Source organism: Coregonus lavaretus, assembly GCF_964263955.1.
Source record: "Coregonus lavaretus genome assembly, chromosome: 13".
Lineage (NCBI taxonomy): Eukaryota > Metazoa > Chordata > Actinopteri > Salmoniformes > Salmonidae > Coregonus > Coregonus lavaretus.
This window is the reverse complement of record NC_140000.1, coordinates 36,892,694-36,917,722: the sequence shown is the minus strand read 5'-3', so window position 1 is coordinate 36,917,722 and position 25,029 is coordinate 36,892,694. Positions and strand designations below refer to the sequence as shown.

General features: G+C 47.8%; 1 protein-coding gene across 1 annotated transcript; it reads left to right on the top strand.

The window, feature by feature from the left end:
• Nucleotides 1–3,522: 3,522 nt before the first annotated feature.
• Nucleotides 3,523–23,986, top strand: LOC311140181 (SLIT-ROBO Rho GTPase-activating protein 1-like; the record flags this gene model as incomplete). Its single annotated transcript, XM_084175127.1, has 23 exons — nucleotides 3,523–3,589; nucleotides 8,000–8,195; nucleotides 9,042–9,096; nucleotides 9,225–9,332; nucleotides 10,655–10,717; nucleotides 11,367–11,543; nucleotides 11,704–11,832; nucleotides 12,048–12,269; nucleotides 14,006–14,107; nucleotides 14,765–14,962; nucleotides 18,748–18,832; nucleotides 19,143–19,170; nucleotides 19,312–19,345; nucleotides 19,433–19,493; nucleotides 19,657–19,734; nucleotides 19,820–19,954; nucleotides 20,563–20,668; nucleotides 21,199–21,423; nucleotides 21,627–21,700; nucleotides 22,128–22,308; nucleotides 22,752–22,865; nucleotides 23,109–23,430; nucleotides 23,564–23,986. The coding sequence occupies 23 exons, from the start codon at nucleotides 3,523–3,525 to the stop codon at nucleotides 23,984–23,986; spliced, it is 3,183 nt and encodes a 1,060-aa protein (XP_084031253.1).
• Between the last annotated feature and the right edge of the window lie 1,043 nt (nucleotides 23,987–25,029).

Sequence of the window (25,029 nt, the reverse complement as noted above, 5' to 3'; positions counted from 1 at the left end):
TGCAGAGAAAGCGGGCGCGCACGAAGCTGTGGTGCATCCAGTAGGAAGGACCTGTATTCCTCTATGGCCCTCGCCGCCGCTATTCCCCAGCACTGGGTTGGTGGAATAGCCCAAGGCGGGCCCCCCTCGAAAGGGAGAGGAAACATCAGCTCGTTCTGAGAGAATCGGAGGCCTTGATACGTCAGTTACGTCTGTAACTCTAGTATTCCGGCCCTCCGTGAACGCAGCACGGTTTTGAGCTGCACTGACTGAGGTATTAACCTGAGACAGAGCGCCCTCCCCGGATAGCAATTGCGTCATCATGTCATTGTCTGACTGAGACTGCTGCTTGCCATGAGATCCGTCCACTGCAGTACTCAACAGAGTCTGGAAAGTGTGGTCTCTAACTGGTACCACAAGGTGGCGCCACAATACCTATTTTTTACTGGTCTCATGAGGCTGCTCAACAGCACACTCTAGGTGTGGTGAGCTGCACTCAGAGTAGTGGGCATTGTTACGTTCTGAATTAACCGGGGGCGCCCATACATTGGTTACACCTGTAACTCTAGTATTCCGGCCCTCCGTGAACGTCGCATGGGTCTGAACTGCGCTGGCTGAGGCGTTAGCCTGAAGCAAGGCGTCATTCCCAGTTAGCGGCTGCGTCTTCATGTCATATTTAGACTGAGACAGCTGCCTGCTATGTGAGACCTTTACGTAAAATATCTTTATTAGGTGAGCTAAGGCTACGCCTTGCTACCTTTTTCTCCTGAGTGTATTCAACTACGCACCCTTGGTGGGTTGAGCTACACTCAGGATGGTGAGAGAAATTCATAGGACGTGAAGTACTCTGCAATGTGTCATGGAAGACAGGCCCTTTTGTGACAATGTCAGTGAGAGCCAGCTCTTTATTCACACAACAACAATAAACATTTCCCTCCATGCCCTGAACAGTAGGGTGGGGGGGAACAGTGGGCTCTGTCGCGTCTTGCGCCGAGCCGTCATCCGTCCTCTCCCCCTCGTCCCGTCATTGACGCCGTCGTTTCTGGCTGACCTTCTGGTGTTGCCAGGACGGTTTTGTGACGACCTCTCTCGCCGGAGGAATCGTCGCCACCACCGTCGTCGCTGGAGGGGCCGAGCCCGCTCGCCTGCTGTCGGTGGTAGGCGCCTGTCGCCTGGCCCGTCGCCTCCCTGTAGTTCTACTGGGGGCGTTGGGGGTTGACGGGTTAGTTGAGGCCCTGCTAAACTTGCCTGCCAATGGCAGGTGTTTAGCCAGGTGCTTTCTCTCCTCGTCCAGCTTACCAAAGCGTTCCGTCGCCTCCTTAACGGCGACCCCAAAGAGGCCCTCGCTAGAGACGGGAGCGTTTAGTAGCGAGGCTCTGTCCGTCTCCTTCATGGCTGTCATTGACAGCCAGAGGTGACGTTCCATGACCACCGAGGTGGCCATGGACTGGCCTGCGCATATCGCTGACGCCTGTGTCAAATGAAGAATAGCGCCAGAAATCCTGGACGCCTCTTCAATCTCCTCGCTGGTCAACTCAGACCTACCCGTTGTTAGACGGGATAGGGAGGCCGCGAGGAGGGCAATGTTGTTAGCCGCTGACACAGCCTGGGCTCCCAGCGTAAAATACTTCTCAGCCAGCTGTGCTGTGAGTCTGTCTTTTTGTGCTGGCAAGGTGGCTTTCTTGGAGGCCGCCCAGGGACTCGAACCCGGCACTAGATACGCCGCCATGGCGCTCTCGAGCCTAGGGATTCCCTTAGCAGCCCACTCACGTCCAGCCACTCTCGTGAATGGGGTGTACACCTTGGCCGGCGAACGCGCCGCCAGGGGTGTATCCCACGAGCCCTCGACATATTTCCCGAGGGAAGGCATAGCAGGAGCCATCGGCTCAGCTGCCTTCCTCGGTCTAGAGTAGGGGCCGCCCTCCATCATGTCGACCTTCACAGGGGGGGGAGCAGGGGGCAGCGCTATCTCTAGTCGGTTGGCGGCTCTCTCAATGAGTTCGGGGAAGTCCGAACGCAGAGAGGCCGCTGCGAAGGACAGGGCTGCTGACGTAACAGAGCCCGTGTCGTCATCGCACAAGGAGCCTTCAGATCTCACACTCCCCATAGGGAAGGGGGTCTTGAAGGTTGGCGCCAGAGGGTCGGATTGTTCCATTGGAACATCCATCTCTGCGTCTCTCTCCTTGTCCTCCCCTGAGTCAGCACTGTCCGTCGACGCCTCTGAAGCAGAGGCGAGAAGAGACAGTACATCCTCTAGGGGGATATCCTCCCTAAAAAACGCCCAACGCTGCTTCCTCTCCTTCATAGGAAGGAGGGCGCAGGAGGCACAATTACGGGGATTGCCGGTCCCTTCCTTGGCATGCTGCGGCCCCAAACACACGAAACAAAGGTCGTGGGGGTCCGCAGATGCCATGGAGGAGCATCGGCACTGAGCCCTGAAAAGGTCTTTTGGGGGTGGAAAATTTCCTGGCGTGCTCATTTTAGAAGACGTCGATGGCTGGCTCATCGACGACGATTTCTTCCTGAGTCTTCTTACTTCTTGGCTTCTTCAGTCTAGTCGTCCAGTCGCTGAAGATAATGGGAGGCTGATTGAGGGGAAGCGTCCCCTCTTATAGGGACACCTGTGCTCCCATTGGCTGCAGGTGTGTGCATAATTTTGCTTCAGGCTGTTGCTGCCTTAGGGCAGAGGGTAAACCACTAGGAGCAGAGCTCCCCTATGGGGCGGAGCTCCACGATATAGAACTGTTTAGCTTTAGCTTGTTTGTAAACAATTAACAAGCTAGTTAACTACCACATGCTCTTGTCAAAATGTCAAAAGAGTAGCTAGATATGCCAAATAACAGTCCCAAAAATTAATAATTGAGTCACTTCAAACTGCCAATGTAAACAAAGCTTAAGTGGTCACGGTAGGCCTAACTGTCAATCATCTCTGGGTACCCACCGCTGAGTCCCACCCTTTCCCATGGCATTGAGCAGCAGGCTGGAGCGGAGTAGCGTAGCCCATAGTTTGTGTGGAAGGTTAGGTTACTGCAGGGTTAGATCAAAAAACACATATTGTACATAGTACGTAAACACCCCGGGAGAGACTTGAACAGGAGAAACTCCGACGAACGAGAGAGACCAGGGGCGCGTCTGACCAGTGGGCGTGTTCCTCTGGATTACCTAGTGTGAGTGCACCCCTCTCTTACCGCAGCCCAGTGTGTGTGTGTAGGCTACTGCCGCTGCCTCTCCCGCGGTCATTGACTCGCTAATGGGAAGTTGAAACTACCTGCTTCCCAGTTGACAGCTCACGGAGAACCCGTCCTTAGCATGGCTCAGGCGGTCACTGGCGGCTCTATGGAGGGTGATTCTGGATGATTGAGCGTTTTATCCGCCATCCCTTGAGGAGGAATAATACATTCTGTTGTTGCAGCAGTGAGTGGATATATTCCCTAGTATGTAACCTGTGGTTTGCGATAGCGCCTCGGGCATCGTAGACGCGCGGCAGAGCGGAATAATCAAGGTTTGGACCGTTATCTGATTTACCATTGTTAGTGCGTCGACATGTCGAACCTGGTCAGGAGCAAGAAGGATAAAGAGATAATTGCAGAGTATGAGAGCCAGGTGAAAGGTATGTTGTTGTTTTTTTATCACTAACGCGTCACACGCACGCGAAGCCGCGCACATGCACACACATTTACACCCCTCATACACACCCACATGTTTATTAACCCCCCTCTCTCACAGGCACATTCATATATACACACACCTGTCCATATATACTAAACCTGCCTATGTTATGTCTGATTCTACTGCCTCTCACACAGGGCTTGTTTGGAGAATGGATGTGTAGTGGGGGTGACACCTCAGTATGAGATGTCAGTATTTCTGGGTTCATCCTGAGTGCTGCAAGGTGCCTGAGGGGGAGAGGATGAGGAGAGAGGGAGGGGGGGATTCTGCAAAGCCCTTGATCATTCTCAGCCATGTGGAAGTGTGTGTGTGTGACGAACTGTATATAATGAGCACTGCACTCTGCATATGGTGGGAGTGGGACACGGTGTAGGTTTCATCGTGTTGTCAACCCCACTGATGTCCCCGAGCAGAGAGGCTTGTTATGGTTACTGTGACAGTCAGACCCCTGCATAGTGCTGTATCTATGGAACTGCCCCCCTTCCCACCATTATGTCCTGTGGTACAGTATGAGATGAGGGGGACACCTGGGGAGAGCACTGACTGACTAGGTGTTCCACGCGAGACTGATTCTGTTAAATGTCACATCTTACACTAGCACTGAACTGAATACTTCCTCAGACATGGATGGACGTTGAATACAGACTTGTATCACGGGTGACCTGGCTGACTACTTTGTGTGGTGAGCGTTCTGGCACCCAGAGCTGCTGAGGCATCACCATCTTACACTGTGCTACACAGAGTGGAGGAGGAGAAGTCCATTGGCTATATGATGCCCTCTACAAGATCATCAGCAGACTCCGTCACCATCATCTACCATCCTCTGACCAGCTCTCTCCGCTCACCCATGAACTGACTCTCTCCATCTTCGTAGGATGCAGCTTTCAAAGACTTGGCCTCTATTGGTTGACCTGCCATCATATATTGCTTTATTTTATTTATTTTTTGCTCTTGAAGCGCTTTGAGATTAAATGAAAAGCGCTATAGAAATGTAATTTATTATTATTGTTGTTATTATTATTATTGTACTGAGGACTGCACACAGAGCAGTAGGATATTCCAACCAAGATGGTTGCCAGGCCACATACACTGAACATGGCTCTACACCCATCATAATTACATGGGCATGTTGTAGGGCTGTGTGGGATGAACTCTCTTCTTCTCTCACTCTCTCTCCCTCACATGCTCTCCCTCACAGTACCACAGAGCACATAACACATTCTCACTTTATCACCTGCAGTGCCTTCATGCCCACATGATCACTTATCTAAGAAAAGGAAATTGCTTTCACTTTTCACAGGAAAGAGCTCCACATTGTTGTGAAAAAGCCTGCTGTCCCTGCAGGTTGATATCAAAGAGCAAGGAGGAAATGGGAACGGGTGTTGGAAGAGTTTTGGACTGAAATGGCATGTTGTGTGTGTGTGTGTGTGTGTGTGCATTCTGATCAGGAAAGGTCAGGAATACATCATCAGCTCAGCCACGCACACAGACACACATTGCTGAGTGGAACTCAAGAGTTCATTGAAGAGAATTTCCTCCTCGCTTCTTTACTCTCATCTCTTTCTCTCTCTCCCTCCTGCTGTGCTCTTTCTGTCACTGATGAACTCTGAATGCACAGGCTCTTCCCTGGGCACACACACACTGAATCGACATCAATGACTTTGAGTGATTCGATTTAATGGAGAGCACCGAAGAGCGTATGTGTGTGTGTGCCCATCCCAGTCTGGCAGCTGGCCAAAACACACTTGGGGATGCCCTGCATTACAATGACCACTTAAAGATACAGCACCGCTTTGCTGCTGCTCTCTCCCGTCTTAGCGGAGGTACATGTATGTATCTGAATTGTCGCTATGTGGATTTGCAGTCTGCCTTCCCTCCCCGGCCTGTGATTGGTCAGGAGCAGCTGTGTTTACGAGGGGGGCTGTTCTACTCACGTGATGATGTCACAGTGAGAGTGTTGAGTGTCATGTCGTCATCAGTGAGAGGGTTGATCTGAAGCCCAGGTATCCCCAGGTATTCTGACCTCTGCTATGTATTCCACAATGCTAATGTCTGGCTGGCTGGCTGGCTCTGTGTGCAATGATATGGGACATGTTTGATAACATCAAGTGATGGCTTGGATCATATAAGCCTGAATGATAAATGCAAAAGAAGGAAAGAGAGAGAGCGGGAAGGGGAGAGAGGGAGAGAGAGAGAGGGAGAGGGGAATGGAAGGAGATTGGAAGAGAGAGGGAGGAGTGGGTGGGGGTTCGAGAAGAAGGAAGGAGGGGGGCCCTGTGAAAGTGAGCTCTGCTGCAGGCAGCTCTGCTTTTGCCTGCATCTGCATGTGTGTGATTACTGACCCCACATCTGCATGCCTGGGAGGGAAGGAGGGAGAGAGGGGAATGGAAGGAGAGTGGAAGAGAGAGGGAGGAGTGGGTAGGGGTTCGAGAAGAGGGAAGGAGGGGGGCCCTGTGAAAGTGAGCTCTGCTGCAGGCAGCTCTGCTTTTGCCTGCATCTGCATGTGTGTGATTACTGACCCCACATCTGCATGCCTGGGAGGGAAGGAGGGAGAGAACGAAGGGAATGGAAGGAGAGAGGGAGGAGGGAAGAGAGGGAGGAAGCAAAGAAGGAGAGATGGAGAGAGAGCACTCACAACAGTGTGTGGTTGTGAGACTGAAGGAAGAAGAATTTGGTGGCCAACGCCAACACTTACGTGTATGTGTGTCCCTTTATGATTATCCAGCGGTGTTCTGCCCTTGTGTCCTTGGACCTGGTTGTCATGGAAATTTGCCAGGATGAGCTTCCTCTTCCTGTTCAGCTGTGACCACACACACACACACACTCCAGGTGTCTAAGCCATGAAAGGTCATGTAGTGTCAGATTGGTGAAATGAATTGTTCTTGACTTGTGCAGAGTTGTATTATTCACATTCATACATTCATATCAAAGACACCCTCCACTAATCTTAGACAACAAACAAGACCAAAATCATGGATGGAAGAACAAGAGAAGGGAAAGGTTTTACTACATTGCTACAGCGTCCAACAGAAGTCGTGTATCTCACTCAGTCCTCAGGCCCGCTGTCTCTCTCTCCCTCCCCTGTATCTACCCCTCCATTTCTCCCTTCCTTTCTTTAATCCCTCTCTCTCTCCCTCCCTCCCTCCCTCCCTCCCTCCCTCCCTCCATCTCTCTCATAGCGCGTCTGTCTCTAAGGAGTCATCTTGGACTGCATCCTTTGGCCACAATAACATTAAAGAACACACACATTATACATACACAAACCCATTATACAAACACACACATTAAATATACACACACACCAATCCCACAGTCAGCATGGCGGTGCACACTTCAATGGTTGTGCTGTTTCAAAGTGAGGGATCTATCTGACCCAGGAAGGAGAGGACTGGCAGAGAATACACAATGATAACCCCCCCACCTCTCCCACTCTCCCTCTCTCGCCTCTCACACATACACACATTCTATATTTCTCTCTCTTTCTCTCCCTTCCTCATTTTCTTTCTCTCTCCTTATCTCGGTCTCTCCCTCTCTCACACACACATGCACACGCAGACACACCAATCTCCAGGGGACCCTCTCCACTCCACTACCTGTTGTCTTGGCAACCACACACTGTGTGAACCATGTGACGAAGAAGGTGAAGACAGAGCTCAGATCTGCCGCATCGACATTGACACACACACACACGCACATATGCACAGATATGCTTCATAAAGATCCCAATAGAATAATATCATGGCCTTTAGCCTGAAGAATCTGATTTCCAGTCACGCATGCTCTCTCTCTCTTTTGTGTGTGTGTGTGTGTGTGTGTGTGTGTGTGTGTGTGTTTGCACACGCATGCACGTAAGTGTGCAGAGACATGCACGTTCCCCACTGTGATAGTGGATATCTAGTGAGCATGTGTTCTAACGCAAAATGGCTGCCATGCATCACCCAGGTGCCTAGCTACACATTAGTGGGTGATGGAGAGAGGTGTTCCCATCATCTGTAAATGGCTTTGAGACCTGGTGAAAAACACTATATGAATACAATTCATTAGTATATGGGCCAGTACTCTGCAAAGGTGTTATGTCTGCATCTGTTAGTGTGTGTTACTAGAGGTGTGTGTGTGTAACTGAATGATTGTGTTTGTCTGTAGAGGTCTGGTTTAGGGTGTGTGCATGTATTTCTGTGTCCATATCAGTGCAGGGAAGTGTGTAAACATGTCTGATTGTGTAGTATGTCTCTGATGATTGTGTGTGTGTATTTCTATAATCGTATGTGTATATATCGCTGATTGTATGTGTGCCTGTGTGTATCATATGTGTATACAGTATATCTCTGATTATGAGTGTATCTGTGTGTAGATGTGCGTGCCCAGCTGGTGGAGCAGCAGCGGTGTTTGGAACAGCAGACCGAGATGAGGGTGCAGCTGCTGCAGGACCTGCAGGACTTCTTCAGGAAGAAGGCTGAGATCGAGACCGAGTACTCCAGGAACCTGGAGAAACTAGCCGAGAGGTTCATGGCCAAGACACGCAGCACCAAGGACCACCAGCAGTACAAGTAAGAGGATGGTGTGTGTGTGTGCATAGCTCATGTGTTTAAGTGTAAACAAATCAAATCAAATTTTATTGGTCACATACACGTGTTTAGCAGATGTTATTACGGGTGTAGCGAAATGCTTGTGCTTCTAGGTCCGACAGTGCAGTAATATCTAACAATTTCACAACATATACCCAATACACACAAATCTAAGAAAGGAATTAATTAAGAATATATACATATATGGACGAGCGATGTCAGAGCGGCATGGACTAAGATACAGTAGAATAGTATAGAATACAGTATATACAAATGAGATGAGTAATGCAAGATATGTAAACATTATTAAAGTGACTAAGATACCGTAGAATAGGATAGGATACAGTATATACATATGAGATGAGTAATGCAAGATATGTAAACATTATTAAAGTGGCTAGTGTTCCATTTCTTAAAGTGGCCAGTGATTTCTAGTCTATTTCTATAGGCAACAGCTTCTAATGTGCTAGTGATGGCTGTTTAACAGTCTGATGGCCTTGAGATAGAAGCTGTTTTTCAGTCTCTCTTTCCCAGCTTTGATGCACCTGTACTGACCTCGCCTTCTGGATGATAGCGGGGGGTGAACAGGCAGTGGCTCGGGTGGTTGATGTCCTTGAGGATCTTTTTGGTCTTCCTGTAACATCGGGTGCTGTAGGTGTCCTGGAGGGCGGGTGGTTTGCCCCCGGTAATGCATTGTGCAAGACCGCACCACCCTCTGGAGAGCCTTGCGGTTGCGGGCGGTGCAGTTGTCGTACCAGGAGGTGATACAGTGGCTTTATGCATGTGTTTGTGTTGATTTGACCTCCCCAATCTTTCTCTCTCCTACAGAAAGGACCAGAACTTGCTGTCTCCAGTTAACTGCTGGTACCTGCTGCTGAACCAGGTAATGAATGTGTTTGTTTGCATGTGTGCTCAATCTTGAAGGCACATATTGCTGACATGTTGGTTCTCTTCATTAAATAGTTGCCTGTGTTTAGGCAATGTAAACACATGATCTATCTCTCTCTTCAGGTGAGGAGAGAGAGTAAGGACCACGCCACCCTCAGTGACCTCTACCTGAACAACGTCATCACCCGCCTCACCCACATCAGCGACGACTCTGCCCGCCTGCTCAAAAGAGTGAGCCAATTACAGCCTCTTCTCATGCACGTGTCACATATCATCAGGGGTCAGAGTTCAAATATGACTTTCCCAAGGGAATAGAGGGTTTTATAGCTTTAACGACAAGTCTGTTAGTATAAGAGGAGCTAGAAAAGTTAACGTTTTCTAATGAAAAGTAAAGGCTTATATTTCCCCCTGTGTATTTTCCGAGAAGCCTCTTGGTTTGAGAGGGAGCTATAAAAGGAGCCACAAAGAGTTAACCTGATGGGTTTTAATCAAAAGTACAGAAGCGGCACACATTTTCCCCTGTGTATGTTCAAAGAAGCCTGCCTCCGAGTACTGTCGAACAAGTTAAACACACACACCCACACAAACCTCTTCCGAGTTCAGCTCATCATGTTCATTATTAATCTCTCTGTGGCTCCTGTTTTATTGATGAGAGCTAAAGTGCTGAGAGACCTGCTAGCTAGTAGCTACATACAGTACGCCTAGACATAGAGTCTTAGTAACTGTGTTATAACTGCTTTTGAAGCCAGGGGCGCAACTTTGATTTTAGAAGTGGGGGGGACAATTTATTTTTATATATTTTTCCAGTCGGATAAACACTCCAAAACAGCCTACCCGACCGCTCGGAGGCGTCCGCATGTTCCTAAGGCACATCGTTGCCTCGTTTTGTATCACATTACAATGATAAAACTGGGGGGGACAACAACAACAAAAATGCCCCCGTCCCCCCGTCCCCCCGTCCCCAGTGAAAGTTGCGCCCCTGTATTAAGCTCTAGCACACAGATGACACTTGTCAGTCACTGTGATTGAGCCCAGGATGACACCAGCTGGTGACCATGACAACGCTGAGTTTCTGACAGCCTGGTGTCCATGGTGACAGAGTCAGCTGGTCCGCCTCACAGTGAGAAGGCTAGTGGAATGGGATTCATCCATTCTGGGATTTCAGAGTAATTTGTCTTAATGCAATATTAATGCTGTACAGAATGCTATACCTCAAACTCCCAAACTGGAAGGAGCTGTTTAATACATGAGAAGGACTCAGACACACACACACACACACACACACACACACACACACACACACACACACACACGAGCTACAGCCTGGTTCCTGCCACTATATTTTTTATTCATATGCCCTCTTTTATCTGATTATGAAACGTTTCTCATTTGCAGTGATGACCTGTGTGTGTATTTCTATATCCTACAGTTATCCTCCCTTCTCCACTGTGTGTTGATGAAATATCTCTCTCCTCCTCTCTCTCTTCCTCCATACCTCCTCTCGTCTACCCTCTCTGCTCTCCTCCTCCTCTCCCCTCCCCTCCCCCTCTCAGAGTAAAGAGATCACCTTTCAGCTGCAGGAGGACTTGATGAAACTCCTTAATGAACTCTACACCGTAAGTGACATCAACTATAACTGCCACACACAGTGTCCATTAAATATATAACTTTAGGGAGTTGCAAGCTTTTTTTACTGTCACTTTTCATGTGCTTAAACAATACATCATCAAAAACTGCCACACTTCATTTTAAACATTGCAACATGAACTTTGAGGAATGAGTCACTTTTTCTGTGCTTTACCAATACTTGTAATTTCAGAAAAATGCTTCAAAGGAAAGTTGCTGATTGGAGTGTTTAGTTAAGTTTAGTTAAGTGAAGGCTTGGCAGCCTTAAAAGCTTCTGGTGTAAATAAATAAACACATGAGCTAGCAAGAGCTTAGAGAGGGGACAGGTCTGTTCCTACCCTCACAGGGGGAAGGGAGGTTTAGGGTGGGTGCAACTCTGCCAATGGTGGGCAACATTTATCAGGTGCATTTCTATAGGTGATTGTGGTATCAGCAGTAAGGTCATGTTCAGTAGGCACGAAACAGGAGAAAACACTTTCAAACGATGGAGGTACTACCTGAACTTGTCCAATAAGGTGCATTCTTTCTGCTTTCCATGTCAAAACATTTCCGTCCATTAGTGCCTTCTGAACACGACCCAGACGATTTGCCTGGGCAGAGTTGTTGACAGATGGATGCATTGTGGGCTGTGGTTGCTAGGTGATGAAGACATACCACATGTACCATGGGGAGACGTTGAACGCGGAGACCAAGCTGAGGGATGCCGAGCGTCAGGTGGGGCCTGGCGGGGGGGTGGAGCCGTTATTCGGCATGCGTATAGAGGAACGCCACCAGAGACGCAACGCCGTCCGCAAGATGGAGAAGATGAGGGAGAAGGTACGGAGACCCCTGAGGGACAGACCTCAGACATGCACCCTCTCCTTTCCTGCATTAATTTAGATTTTTTAAGAGTCTCTAAAAAGTATAACTTTTCCTTTCTCCCCACCTTCCTTCTCTCTCCTCCCTCTGGTCTCTCTCTCTGTCTCTCTCTCTCCAGAGGAAGGCTAAGTACTCTGAGAACAAGCTGAAGTCTCTGAAGGCCAGGAACGAGTACCTGCTGACGATGGAGGCCACCAACTCCTCCGTGTTCAAATACTACATCCACGACCTGCCCGATATCATAGACGTGAGTACACACACACACACACACACACACACACACACACACACACACACACACACACACACACACACACACACACACACACACACACACACACACACACAAGCTTATTCAGTAGATTTCACTATTACCTAAGAAGTGTTGGCAAAAAGTGTTAGAAGCTGTGTATCTTTCTTTCTCTAAGACATTACCATCTCATCTCTCTCTCCCTCCCTCAGTGTTGTGACCTGGGGTACCACTCCAGTTTGAGTCGTGCGTTGAAGACCTACCTGTCTGCAGAGCTGAGTCTGGAGGCCTCCAGGCGGACAGGGTTGGAGGTACTGGAGGGGGCCGTGGAAGGCCTGGATCCTGCCCGAGACAGACAGCGCCTGCTGGGCCTCTACCCCACTGCCTTCTGCCCCCCGCCACGCTTCAGCTTCCAGCCCCACATGGGGGACCCGGTGAGTGCGCAAAAGTGCAAAAACACACAAGCACGCATGCACTCACACAGACAGACGTACACATACAGTGAGGGAAAAAAGTATTTGATCCCCTGCTGATTTTGTACTTTTGCCCACTGACAAAGACATGATCAGTCTATAATTTTAATGGTAGATTTATTTGAACAGTGAGGGACAGAATAACAACAAAGAAATCCAGAAAAACGCATGTCAAAAATGTTATAAATTGATTTGCATTTTAATGAGGGAAATAAGTATTTGACCCCTCTGCAAAACATGACTTAGTGCTTGTTGGCAATCACAGAGGTCAGATGTTTCTTGTAGTTGGCCACCAGGTTTGCACACATCTCAGGAGGGATTTTGTTCCACTCCTCTTTGCAGATCTTCTCCAAGTCATTAAGGTTTCGAGGCTGACGTTTGGCAACTCGAACCTTCAGCTCCCTCCACAGATTTTCTATGGGATTAAGGTCTGGAGACTGGCTAGGCCACTCCAGGACCTTAATGTGCTTCTTCTTGAGCCACTCCTTTGTTGCCTTGGCCGTGTGTTTTGGGTCATTGGAATACCCATCCACGACCCATTTTCAATGCCCTGGCTGAGGGAAGGAGGTTCTCACCCAAGATTTGACGGTACATGGCCCCGTCCATCGTCCCTTTGATGCGGTGAAGTTGTCCTGCCCCCTTAGCAGAAAAACACCCCCTTAGCATAATGTTTCCACCTCCATGTTTGACGTGGGGATGGTGTTCTTGGGGTCATAGGCAGCATTCCTCCTCCTCCAAACACAGCGAGTTGAGTTGATGCCAAAGAGCTCGATTTTGGTCTCATCTGACCACAACACTTTCACCCAGTTCTCCTCTGAATCATTCAGATGTTCATTGGCAAACTTCAGACGGCCCTGTAAATGTGCTTTCTTGAGCAGGGGGACCTTGCGGGCGCTGCAGGATTTCAGTCCTTCACGGCGTAGTGTGTTACCAATTGTTTTCTTGGTGACTATGGTCCCAGCTGCCTTAAGATCATTGACAAGATCCTCCTGTGTAGTTCTGGGCTGATTCCTCACCGTTCTCATGATCATTGCAACTCCACGAGGTGAGATCTTGCATGGAGCCCCAGGCCGAGGGAGATTGACAGTTATTTTGTGTTTCTTCCATTTGAGAATAATCGCTCCAACTGTTGTCACCTTCTCACCAAGCTGCTTGGCGATGGTCTTGTAGCCCATTCCAGCCTTGTGTAGGTCTACAATCTTGTCCCTGACATCCTTGGAGAGCTCTTTGGTCTTGGCCATGGTGGAGAGTTTGGAATCTGATTGATTGATCGCTTCTGTGGACAGGTGTCTTTTATACAGGTAACAAGCTGAGATTAGGAGCACTCCCTTTAAGAGTGTGCTCCTAATCTCAGCTCGTTACCTGTATAAAAGACACCTGGGAGCCAGAAATCTTTCTGATTGAGAGGGGGTCAAATACTTATTTCCCTCATTAAAAATGCAAATCAATTTATAACATTTTTGACATGTGTTTTTCTGGATTCTTTTGTTGTTATTCTGTCTCTCACTGTTCAAATAAACCTACCATTAAAATTATAGACTGATAATTTCTTTGTCAGTGGGCAAACATACAAAATCAGCAGGGGATCAAAAACTGTTTTCCCTCACTGTACAGTACCCACATACAGTACACACACACACACACACACCCCGGGTAGGCGCCCGGTCATGCTGTGTGTTGTTCCTGTTTCCTGTCAGGTGACCCAGATAGCCGCCCAGCCACAGGTGCAGGCGGAGCTCGCATCTAGGCTGCAGCAGCTCCAGTCACGCCTCTCCACTCTGAAGATAGAGAACGAGGAGGTGAGACACATTTATCACACAGTCATATGTACTTCAGTTTCCCAGTGTGCTTTGCTGTAGAGCTGAGACCAGACATATACAGTTTCCCAGTGTGCTTTGCTGTAGAGGTGAGACCAGACATATACCGTTTCCCAGTGTGCTTTGCTGTAGAGGTGAGACCAGACATATACATTTTCCCAGTGTGCTGTGTTGTAGTTTGGTTGACTCTCAGACTACATGCTGTGGGAAGAAGGAGAGGGAGGTTGGGTTGGAGTGATTTTGTAACAGAGGTAGACCTACAAATAAACTGTTTTTGTGCCCTGAAGCTATAGCTTTTTTTGGTTATGTATTGTGTGTTTTTGGAGTGTGTTTTACTGTTGAGCAAATTGTATATGGATTGCTGTGGAATGGGAGGGCAGCTGTTACCTCACCCTGAAGGGCACAGAAGTGCTGATGGAGACTGGAGTAATGAGCTGCATCTGCATGTCTCAGCACACACACATCATAATTACCATACACAAATAAACACACACCACCTGCACCATACAGATTTAAGATGCGCATACACACTCGCTCAAACCTCATATCCACAAATACATGAACACACACATACACACAAACACCACACATAATCTGTGAGTGATTACTTTGGTCTAACTCTACTTCTCCTACCCCCAGGTGAAGAAGACATGGGGGGCCACTCTCACCACCCTTCAGGACATGACAGTGCTGGATGACTATGACGTTTCCCAGAGTTTCACCCACAGCCCCTCTTCAGAGTCAGTCAAGTCCAGCGTGTCGGACGGCTACCTAAACAAACCCAGCCTCGCCAAGCGCCGTGCCAACCAACAGGAGACTGAGCTCTTCTACTTTACAGTGAGACACACACACACTCAGGGCCGGCCCTGGACGTTCTACCGCCTTAGGCAAGACAGAAGACTGCACAGTACAGCAGGGGTCTGCAATAGGTTTGGCCTTGGGCCAATTTCTTTCTCTGCTAAAAATCAGAGGAACAGAACATAATAGCAGCCCAATCCATATGCCTATGCTACAAATAAAAACGGAAAACATCTGGTTAGTAGGCTATATAATCACTACAATGTCAATAACATAGCCTAATATTTTCAATCTGATTACATTGATAAAATAACCAATGGCTCTATTAAATTCGTTTTTTTATTTCTGTGTGCGTTGATTGGGGGAAAACATATTGCAATCAAAAGAAAATGGGCTGAAAAAGTCTCAAATGAAAGGTGGATGATGAAATAGAAGTTTCAGGAAAGAATGGGCAGTGAAATAGGCATTCTTACCATATTTCTCCCATGTCAAACCAGTGTCTTGTTTGCAACAGCTGTTTGCAAATAATAAAATCTTAGACATCCTTATGAATCTAAGCATGGCACTTTCAAAAGTTACCTTTCCACCCAGACAGACGCTCTACCGAAGCAGAAAAATTTAAGCTTAATCTGCTGGCTACAACAGAAGTGCTTCCCTAAAAGCTGCCTGGGTTTAAACAAACATATTTTCTTTTCAGAAAGTGAAAACCTCAACTAATAGGGACAGAATAGCAAAGTCAATTTGTTTGTCTCCTTGAATATTATAGGCTGCAGCTCAGCTTCAGAATGTCATAGAGAGGAATCAATATATCCCCATATGCATCGGAGTCACGTCTTTCGCGTGCATTTTAAAGCTTGTTTCTACCATAAGGCATCACAGAGTTAAGCATTGTTATAGAACGCTTTATATAATCTGGATACTTTTTATGTATTTATTTCAAAATATAAATCTAACAATAGATATCCTTCCCAGACACTGAGGTATTTAAGGAGTGAATGCGACCGTATTGGAGGATTTGGCTATACCGACGTCTATGGATAGCATAATTGTGTTTGTCAAACAGTTAGGCCTTCCACGTTTTTTAATAGGATGAAATAGGCTCCAATTCTATATGCAATTCTATGATTAGGCCCATACATTTTATTGTGTGCGCGCCTGCACATACAGTGGGGAAAAAAAGTATTTAGTCAGCCACCAATTGTGCAAGTTCTCCCACTTAAAAAGATGAGAGAGGCCTGTAATTTTCATCATAGGTACATGTCAACTATGACAGACAAAATTAGGAAAAAAAATCCAGGAAATCACATTGTAGGATTTTTAATGAATTTATTTGCAAATTATGGTGGAAAATAAGTATTTGGTCAATAACAAAAGTTTCTCAATACTTTGTTATATACCCTTTGTTGGCAATGACACAGGTCAAACGTTTTCTGTAAGTCTTCACAAGGTTTTCACACACTGTTGCTGGTATTTTGGCCCATTCCTCCATGCAGATCTCCTCTAGAGCAGTGATGTTTTGGGGCTGTTTTTGGGATCATTGTCATGCTGAAAGACCCAGCCACGTTTCATCTTCAATGCCCTTGCTGATGGAAGGAGGTTTTCACTCAAAATCTCACGATACATGGCCCCATTCATTCTTTCCTTTACACGGATCAGTCGTCCTGGTCCCTTTGCAGAAAAACAGCCCCAAAGCATGATGTTTCCACCCCCATGCTTCACAGTAGGTATGGTGTTCTTTGGATGCAACTCAGCATTCTTTGTCCTCCAAACACGACGAGTTGAGTTTTGACCAAAAAGTTCTATTTTGGTTTCATCTGACCATATGACATTCTCCCAATCCTCTTCTGGATCATCCAAATGCACTCTAGCAAACTTCAGACGGGCCTGGACATGTACTGGCTTAAGCAGGGGGACACGTCTGGCACTGCAGGATTTGAGTCCCTGGCGGCGTAGTGTGTTACTGATGGTAGGCTTTGTTACTTTGGTCCCAGCTCTCTGCAGGTCATTCACTAGGTCCCCCTGTGTGGTTCTGGGATTTTTGCTCACCGTTCTTGTGATCATTTTGACCCCACGGGGTGAGATCTTGCGTGGAGCCCCAGATCGAGGGAGATTATCAGTGGTCTTGTATGTCTCCATTTCCATAATTGCTCCCACAGTTGATTTCTTCAAACCAAGCTGCTTACCTATTGCAGATTCAGTCTTCCCAGCCTGGTGCAGGTCTACAATTTTGTTTCTGGTGTCCTTTGACAGCTCTTTGGTCTTGGCCATAGTGGAGTTTGGAGTGTGACTGTTTGAGTTGTGGACAGGTGTCTTTTATACTGATAACAAGTTCAAACAGGTGCCATTAATACAGGTAACGAGTGGAGGACAGAGGAGCCTCTTAAAGAAGTTGTTACAGGTCTGTGAGAGCCAGAAATCTTGCTTGTTTGTAGGTGACCAAATACTTATTTTCCACCATAATTTGCAAATAAATTCATTAAAAATCCTACAATGTGATTTTCTGGAGAAAAAAAATCTCAATTTGTCTGTCATAGTTGACGTGTACCTATGATGAAAATTCCTGTAGAACTGTAAAAGTTTTGGAAACAAGTGCTTTCACAAATGCATGGCGGGCCTCGTTTCGCTGCAGCAGTGTAAAATAAGTTCTGTCAATGACCCAATTAATTTCGTTTATTTACATATCAAATTTGATTGTCGAACATAAGTTTCAGCATTTCTTCATTTCGTGTCCCGCCTAGTGGCCTCTTTCCTCTGCTGTGGTACTTCATTGCAGTCAGCGATGTTTTCTCTCGGTAGTAATTACAGAGTAAACAGGCGATAGATAATTGAGTAATCTTACAAATTACTCGGTGATAGAATTAATGCGAGTTTATGATCAAGGCTTACCTTTTCAAAGACAAGTTGACGCGCCTGGCCTTCCTGACAGCAAAAGCATACACTGCTTCTTGGAGGTTGATTTTGTAAAAAAGGCCCTCGGATTGATATCCTGCAGCACTGTCATCCGGGACGTGGAGCGACGAATCTGAGTCCGGGTCCTAGATAGTAGGGTCCCTGCTGGCATTGTTTGGAGGTGTGGCTAGGCCTGGTGAGACCAAATGTTCTTGTCCACCCAGAAAGCTGTCATCATCGGTGGAAGTGGATGGCTCGGTCTCCTCCGGTTCGCCCTCTTCGCTGCTAGAACCATTGAAGGGGGTTCGTCCGTCTCGGCGAATGAACGGCCTGTCCTCGGAGGCATGTTGAATCGCTTTGGTTTAGAGGTTGTGCCTCCTTTCTCGTTCGTTTAAAAAATATATTCGCTTCCTGATAGTTTTTGTCTCTTAGACATGGTAGCATAGCTTACTTTTACCAGAAATTATTTCCACTAGTAGCTAGCTAACATTAACAGACTAGGTTAGGCTACTGCCTAAATCACTAACAGTCTTCCTCACACACAAACATTAAAAAACAATACAATAGTTTAAATCGGTAGATTAATTTTTATTAATGTTTCACAATTGGATAATCCCGTAAAAACACACACATATCACCATAGCTACCAATGATAGTGGGAATGAACTTCGGGGAGAAGCGGGAATGGGGTGGGGGTGGAACTGCAGCAACGGTTATGAGCTGGTGGCTTGGGCGCCGCCGGCGGTGTAGTAGCCGATCAGGGGCACCGGAGGGTGGCAACCAATTCAAGTGCCGCCGTAGGTGACCGCCTAAACTTGCTTAATGGGAGGGCCGGCCCTGCACACACTCACAGACACACAGGCTAGATGATATCATTTAGTTAGGTAGATGTACAGTTAATAAAAGCTGCATGTTCTTATGTCTGTGGTCCACAGAAGTTCCGTGAGTATCTGGAGGGCAGTAATTTGATCTCCAAACTACAGGCCAAACACGACCTACTGAAGAAAGCCATGGCCGAGGGTAAGAGACCCCACATTCTATCTTGCTTTCTCATTCTTTCTTGCCGTCTACCCTCTCTCTCTTTGTTAGCCTGATCCACCATCTTGAACACTGCGCTCTCGTTTTGTTTCACTTGAATCAGTGTAGTGGAACAGAATGTAAGCTCGCAATATCAGGATGGTCGAACGAGGCTTTCTTTTTGGAACTCCTATCTCTCTCACTGCCTCTCTTTTACGGCTTAGAAATATGCCTTATGTGCTAATGCCCTCCCCGTCTGTCAATAAAACGCCTGCCCTCTCTCTGTCTGCCTGTGTCTTTCATGTCTCTCCAGGGTATATAGCAGACACGCTGACTACCAGGTATAGCTCTTAAACTATAAACATTTTATTGACTGAAGCACTGTTTCTAGCCGTTTCTATCTTTTAGATTGTCTCACCTCTTGTCTTTGAGCTTTGCAAAACAAAACTGAGTCACTCTTGTCTCTGTTTCTCTCCTTCTAGCCGTGGACGAAATAACTCCCATAGCAAACACCAGGTAATGTTTCCACTCTTCCTCCCGCTGCTTCTGTCTGTGTGTGGTTGGCCTCTGCTGGTTGCTTAATTGCATGGATGTGTTTTTTAGGACTCGACTAAAGCCATTCCTCTGCTGGTGGAGAGCTGCATCCGCTACATCAACCTCCATGGTGAGTCTGACTGTTGAAAACAACATGGTGGATCCTCCACTTAGCCTATTTGGGGGCTAGGAGCCAAATCCATACCGTTTATACCTATCAAGTCCTTTCAAGTTCCTCTGATGTGTACTGACACATGATTAGACTCTCATAACCGCCTCTCCATCTCCTTCAGGTCTTCAGCACCAGGGCATATTCCGTGTGTCGGGGTCGCAGGTGGAGGTCAACGATATCAAGAACTCATTTGAGAGAGGTGAGAGGTCACTGTGAGGTCATCATACTTGTGCTTCCAGGTCAGGGGAGAGGAAACTGACCGTGTCCGTTTCTGTGTTGCCAAGGTCACGACCCCCTGATTGACGAGGAGAATAACCATGACATCAACTCTGTGGCCGGTGTGCTGAAGCTCTACTTCCGGGGGCTGGAGAACCCCCTCTTTCCCAAGGAAAGGTTCAACGACCTCATTTCCTGTGTCCGTGAGTAGCACTTCCTTCCTCTATGGTGTGGGGAGGTGGCGGGACAGGGATCACTGTTTTAACGGGGTGGGGGGGTTGTGTGTATGCAATTAGTGTGTGTGTTTGTAAAAATTATCAGCTGTGACGGTTTTGTGATTTACCATGACTGCAGGTGACATTTGGACAGCTCTAACATGCAAAATGACCTTATCAGCATTCAATACGGCCCTTAATTCAAAACGTTTAAAAAATGCAACAGATTCCAATTGCTTTGCATGCTTCACATAAATGCACCGTTTGTTTTAGGTCTCCATAAATGATCAGCGCCTGTTCATTGAAAAAAATTGCAGTTTTGAAATGCAGTGATAAAAAGTGTTATGAGTAATACATTCATGTCAAAATGGGTCCCTCTGTATCTCTCTCACTCTCTTCCTCCCACACACAATCTCCCAGTCCCATTTCTTTGTCTCCAACTCACTTAGTTTCTTTTTGAAACACACACACAGAGCTAGCTGCCTCTCTCTGTGGGCTGCTTATATTCCAGGATGTGTCAGGATTACACCTCATGCTTTCTTGGGAATATTACTGACAGCTGGTGTGTGTGTGTGTGTGTGTGTGTGTTCCCACAGGTAAAGAGAGCCTGTATGACAGAGCTCAGTGTATTCGTAAGATTCTGCTGGGTGTTCCACGGGCGACTCTGGTCGTGATGAGATACCTGTTCGCCTTCCTCAACCAGTGAGTGTTTGTACGCTAACACAAAACCACGTCTGGGCTAGTCTAGAACCCATAGAACCACACAGAACCAGGTCTGGGCTAGTCTATGACATATAGAAACACACAGAACCAGGTATGGACTAGTATAGAACCCAGAGAACCAGTACTGGATTAGTTGAACACACAGAACCAGTACCGGGTTAGTCTAGAACATATAGGTCTGCAGTAGTCTAGATCACACAGAACCACACACAACACGGTCTGTCTGTCTGTATTTGGCTGAACACGATGTCTCATCTCTGCAGCTCCAAATAGAGATGGAGGAGGAAGTGTGAACGGGAGGAGAGAGAGAGAAGTGTGAGGTGCAGGTGTGATCTACCACAGCAGAGTCTGAATGTTAGATTGCAGAATGTTAGATTGCAGTATTCAGTATGAGTATGAAGAACATTCAGTATACTTATATTTGTATCCTGGAGTTAGTGTTTCACTTCCTGCCTGGTCATGTGATGTGGTGTTTAAATAGTAACATTTGCCCTGTGCCCCCTGCCCAGCTTATCCCAGTACAGCGATGAGAACATGATGGATGCTGGGAACCTGGCCATCGTCTTCGGCCCCACCCTGCTGCCCACGCCCGACGCCCTGGACCAGGTGGCCTGCCAGGCGCATGTTAATGAGGTCATCAAGACGGTCATCCTGCACCACGACAACATCTTCCCCGACCCCCTGGAGCTGCCTGGGCCCATCTATGAGAAGTGCATGACTGGAGACCAGTACTGGTGAGACAGATGGACTATACTGTATATTCCAGCCTTGCAACCATCTGTGCTTTTATCCTTCTGTTCATCCATTTTGTGAAATATCAAGAGGGCCCAGTTCTAGCAAGTCTGTCTAGTATTGCTGACTGCTGCAGTTATGGTACTTACACTCCCTTTTTCTTTCTTTCCCTCCCCCCGCACCCAACCTCTCTTTCTCTCTCTAGCGAGAGTCCGTTCAGCGAGCCGGGTGGGGAGGCGGAGCCTGACGGCAGCACAGAGACCCAGACCAGTGAGGAGGGTACGCTCTGACCTCTACACAATCAACCAGTGTGCTTCTCTCTCATTCACCAATGATAGAGCTGTCTCCATGGCAACAGCTAGCATAGAGACCCCCCCCTCTCTCCCCTGTCGCTGTGTGCAGTGTGTGATTCCCATTGTAGGGGGGATGGGGTGCGGTGGGGTGATGGCTAGCCAAGACTCTTATGCTCTGATTTTCACGTCCCCCTCGTTCCTCATTGGCTGAGGTCGGGGCAAGGTCGAGCCGGGGAGATGAATATTTGACAGGTCCCCCTCGATCATACGATCTGGCTCTTCTCTCCTTTTTCTCTGTCCTCCCCCTTCCAGCCCCTTCTCTCTCTGTTTCTCTCTTTCTCTATAAGTATTTTCCTCCCTCCCTCCTCATCTTTCTTTCTCTCTCTCTATCCCCCTCTCTCTCTGTCTCTCAGAGGGGGAAGCAGTAGAGGCGGTGGCCAGGTTTGACTATACGGGCCGGTCGGGGCGGGAGCTCTCCTTTAAGAAGGGAGTGACCCTGCAGCTGTTCCAGCGTGCCTCACATGACTGGTGGGAGGGGCGACTCAACGGCACCCATGGCCTGGTGCCTCACCAGTACATAACACTGAAGGACAGGCAAGTACACGGCTACAGCATAGCTAGCACATAGCATACACACTAAGTAACACAACCATGCCAAGAGAACGTCTGTAAAATATGCCTACAGCGTTATCCCGTTGTGGATTGTTATCAAATTAACTGTAGAATGAGGAATTTACGTGCTCAACTCCCTTTTCAGTGTCAAAGGAACTGCCCATGATTCTTTAAACAGTTTTTTGGGGGGATTGATGGATTGATTGACTGACTGATTAAATTGATTGATGACCTAAGTTATTAATTAAATTGATTGGAGTGAACAATTACTGGCCACTGGTATTGATTGACTAATTTATCATTTGTCTGATTAGTTAGAGTGCCCCGATTGGTTGTGTAACAGGTACTGTTTAACACTGATTGGTTGGGGAGCAGGTTCTGTTTAGTGCTGATTGGTTGGTAAGAGGTTCTGTGTGGTGTTTCAGGCCTGACTCTGCATCAACAGTGGACAGCGACAGTGGGAGCACTAGCAATGACGACAAGAGAGCCAGAAGGGAGCTGAGCTCTCCTGCTGACAGACAGCCAGAGACCTACAATAGGTCAGTAGCTAGATTGCCTGAGACCTACAACAGGTCAGTAGTTAGATTGCCTGAGACCTACAACAGGTCAGTAGTTAAATCGCCTGAGACCTACAACAGGTCAGTAGTTAATAACACACAACAGACCACCACAGACTTATAACTTGCACAAAGCTATCAAGCTAAGCTAGCGGTTTGTAGAGTGTATTGATTTAGTCAAGCGCTTATCTTAGCCAACGGTCTATACTGTACGTCTCTCCACAGCAGCCACCGCAGGAAGCGGACTGACATTTTCCACCGCCCCCTCGGTCGCTCTAAAGACCATGGTAACGGGGGTGTGTTGGAGAGGAACTCGCCGCCCGTCACTGGTCACTTCAGCCCGCGGGAGCTCCTTCTGGGGCGGGGCACTGGCTTAACCCCGCCTCTCGACAGCCCAGAGCGTCGTCGCCGTTCCACTGCCGTGGTAACGGTTACCGTGAGCCGCCACGATACGCTGCGTCGGCCTGAAGACACACCTATCCGGCGCTCCAGCAGCGGGCAGCACGGCTTCAGCTCCAGAACCCTAGACCCAGACACACTGGCACAGGTACACACTCTCACACAGCAATTATACATAAACAGACAGCTTCTGCACACATCATCAAACTACACTTAATCTTGTATTTTCTCTCTGCCACTCCCTCTTTCCTCCACCCTGCCTCTTCCCCCTCTCTCTGTAGGACATAGATGAAAGTGTGAGTGTGGCTCTGGGGCAGCTGAGGCAGTTGGAGCGTGGGGGCTGCAGGCCGGCTCCTGACGTGGTCCTGGACACTCTGGAGCAGGTTAAGAACAGCCCAATCACAGCCTGCTCCTCCGAGTCGCCCAGCCCCCACAGCACCCCCTCCACCCCAGGGACTCCTGGTACCCCTAGTCCCCTCAGCCCTCTGAGCCCCCTCATTCCCCTCCCTGGCCCCCCTCCCGCACCCCTCCGATCCACCAACCCCTCTCCTGACACCCTGGGCTCCTTCAAGCCCGTAGCGGGAGCTCCACTCCGTATGGGGGCTCCGCTTCGCCCCCCAGCCCTGAGGCCCAAACCCCTGGTGCCCCCCAAGAGCAACACCCCCCCTCTGCCCCCGCTGCTGGACAAGTCCTGTACCATGTGATGAGCCAAACCAGGCCAACATAAAGAATAGGAGAACAGGGTACCTGCTTACTGTTTAGAAACCTGAACAAGGGTAGAAAGTGGTAGGACAGATCTGAAACTAAAAGGGTTTTATGTAGTAATACAAAATAATATATGATATGATCTATGATATGCCATGATATTTATGTGTGTTGTCAGGTTGGTGTGTACTTTCTTCTTGGTGTAAAGGAGTTTACTTTCTCCATGTATCAAAGCATTTATCAAAGGGTAGCTATGTAAAATGGGACTGCTGAATGGGAGAAGTACAAGAAAAAAAGTATAAGCTAAAGAAAGCAGAAACCCTATCCTGTAAAAGAGATGTAGTCACAGATGTGTGGGAAGTGTAGTTCTCCTCCAGTGAAATGTAGTTTCAGTGATGTGAACGTTGACTATGTAATGACGATAGGCTCCTCAGCTAATGAAGGTCTATCACCAAGAGGCTGCTGTATTCTTAGTGTATTTCGATTGGCTGCTGCATCTATGAACGATTTCCAAAGGCGAAGCGAAAGAAAGGGACAATGCAGAATGAAGAGGTGCCTGATGGGTAAAGGGAGGCTCACACAGAGTGGAAACATAAGGGCGGATGTCTGTGTGATCTTTTTTTTTATTATTTTCTATTTCACTTGGTTCCGCTGCTAAGCTCACTAATGCCTCAACCGAAGCCTCTCGAGGCATTGGTGACAAAACTCACATTCTATTTAACCAATGTTCAGCTATTTAATGAATGTTCCAGTATTTAAACTATGACTGTTCAGTTCTCTATTGAATGTTCAGTGGGCACTAATGTCACAGGGGTGGTGGTGGCGTTAACCCTCACTACTAGAAAACAGCCTTCTCGTGTTCAACCGATACACACACTCAGGCCAGGGGAAATAGTTGAGGTACAGTGGTGGAGTTTGTAGATTTCTGTACATTTCCCTCGGCCTGGGTATGTGTGATTTCTTTCCCATTACCTTGTTTGTCTGTGTGTGTGCGTTTCCTCTGCCTGCCCTCATTCTGTTCCTTTGTAAGTGCGATGGTGGA